This window comes from Phytophthora infestans, genomic scaffold, assembly GCF_000142945.1.
Source record: "Phytophthora infestans T30-4 supercont1.26 genomic scaffold, whole genome shotgun sequence".
NCBI classification, from domain to species: Eukaryota; Oomycota; class Peronosporomycetes; order Peronosporales; family Peronosporaceae; genus Phytophthora; species Phytophthora infestans.
This window is the reverse complement of record NW_003303733.1, coordinates 175,154-176,793: the sequence shown is the minus strand read 5'-3', so window position 1 is coordinate 176,793 and position 1,640 is coordinate 175,154. Positions and strand designations below refer to the sequence as shown.

Below are 1,640 nucleotides of genomic sequence, written 5' to 3'. Positions count from 1 at the left end.
TCAATTTCGCTAAGAACAGTCGCGTGGACTTCGTGTTGACTACAAATAACGCCGACGGTACTGTCGCTCACGAGAAATATGTCGAGGTCAAGAGCGTCACTCTGGCATTGGCAGGATCCGAGGATACCTCTCGGTGCGCTGTATTCCCCGATACAGTGTCCACTCGAGCACAGAAGCACGTCACGGAGCTGACGGAATTGTTGTCTACAAAGACGAACGAGTCTAAGGAGAAGGAGGCGGCCAAAGTGAGTGGAGCTATCATCTTCCTGGTGCAGCGTGACGACTGCAACACGTTTGCGCCATCAATCCAACACGACAAGAAGTTTGCTGAACTGTGCGCAGTAGCAGCTACGCGCGGCGTCCAATTGCTGGGCTATTCATGCGCCTTGGAGCCTGATGAGGCGAATACTAATGGAGCTGTGCGACTTGTAGGACCGCTGCCATTACAGTCGAGGGATTAAGTCGTCGCATACACGAAGCTTCGAATACTCTTGAGCATCACGTCAGCCCAGCCCATCATTTCATCGTGCACTTCTTGGAGTATCAGATCGGAGAGATAAAACTCTGGTCGACGGATCTTTAAGAACGTGGCTCGTCTCATCGTGACGACCAGCTCTCCTCCTTGGTCTGTAGCGCTTCTCCTTCTACTTGCAGTCAACACAATCGCCCCGGAGGAATCTCTTCGAACACGTTCACTACTGTGAGAGGGATACAGCTCGTCTTGGTCGATGCAGTCCACGATGAAAACCCCACAAGGCTCCGAGCCAAAGCCATCGCTCTCTCCATTAAACACGTGACAAAACGAGATGGCGTTGCCCTCCACTGCGATTCCTCGGCGCGAATCGACTGTGGAAAGCCTCGTCCTCGATGGTATCGTAGTCGTCTCGAAGCACAACATGGCCGAGTTGCTCGGAGATGACGATCTCCATGTTGGTCATGAAGAACGCCAACGCATCGCACACTTGCTGGAGCGAAGCGACGCCAGGGAAGTGGATTATATCGAAGCGAACGCAGCAGAGATCTCCTTGCTCGGTCTCGAATCGATCCTCGGAGAAATGAGAAGAAAAAGGATCAACGAGGTGCGAGCGCGACATGACAAAGTCGTATCCGTCACGTAGCTTGGACTCGCGCATGGCTCGAAGGGTGTAGCGACGTTCTTTCCAGTCTTTTGTCAGACAGATTTGCGTGTAAAGTGGATGATAAGGCTGGTCCATCTACAGTGCGATGTTTAGTTTAGTTTGTCTGAGTTTTGGTTAAGAATGCAGGCCACGTACCAGACACTGTGACAAAGTGGACTGGATCTTGGCGATATGGTTCTGTTGGAGCTGCTTGGCGCACAAGAGTCCAGCTAATTTCACAGCAATCGGTCGCAGAACCGGGTCTTCGTCCACGAGAAGATGAGGAGGCAGACCTCGAGTCTTTTGTGTAAGCTACGCCAGATTCCAATAAGCGAATTTCTCTCTCTAGCAACTCCTGTGTCATCATGGGAGAAAACAACTCGGGGCAATAATGGCGTAGTATAAAGCCTCAGGTGTTAAAACTCCTTAAGATCACCGCAGCGCTATAACCCAATGTTGATTCAAACAGCGCCGTTGCCTAAGGGCATGCAGGCTCAGCTGTGTATGATGTCAACAGACTGC

At 51.5% G+C, this 1,640-nt stretch overlaps 2 protein-coding genes across 2 annotated transcripts in view; one reads left to right on the top strand and one right to left on the bottom strand.

Moving 5' to 3' along the window:
• PITG_12338 (sugar fermentation stimulation protein) overlaps positions 1–461 on the top strand; it is a gene marked incomplete at both ends in the record, with an annotated part of 1,111 nt that extends 650 nt beyond the window's left edge. The window contains 2 exons of the mRNA XM_002900219.1: positions 20–202; positions 251–461. Coding sequence (XP_002900265.1) covers positions 20–202; positions 251–461 — 394 coding nt within the window. The remainder of the gene's footprint in view (positions 1–19; positions 203–250) is intronic.
• A 324-nt stretch (positions 462–785) lies between these two features.
• PITG_12337 (uncharacterized protein) lies at positions 786–1,606 on the bottom strand (the record flags this gene model as incomplete). Its single annotated transcript, XM_002900218.1, has 3 exons — positions 786–1,214; positions 1,275–1,430; positions 1,586–1,606. The coding sequence occupies 3 exons, from the start codon at positions 1,604–1,606 to the stop codon at positions 786–788; spliced, it is 606 nt and encodes a 201-aa protein (XP_002900264.1).
• Between the last annotated feature and the right edge of the window lie 34 nt (positions 1,607–1,640).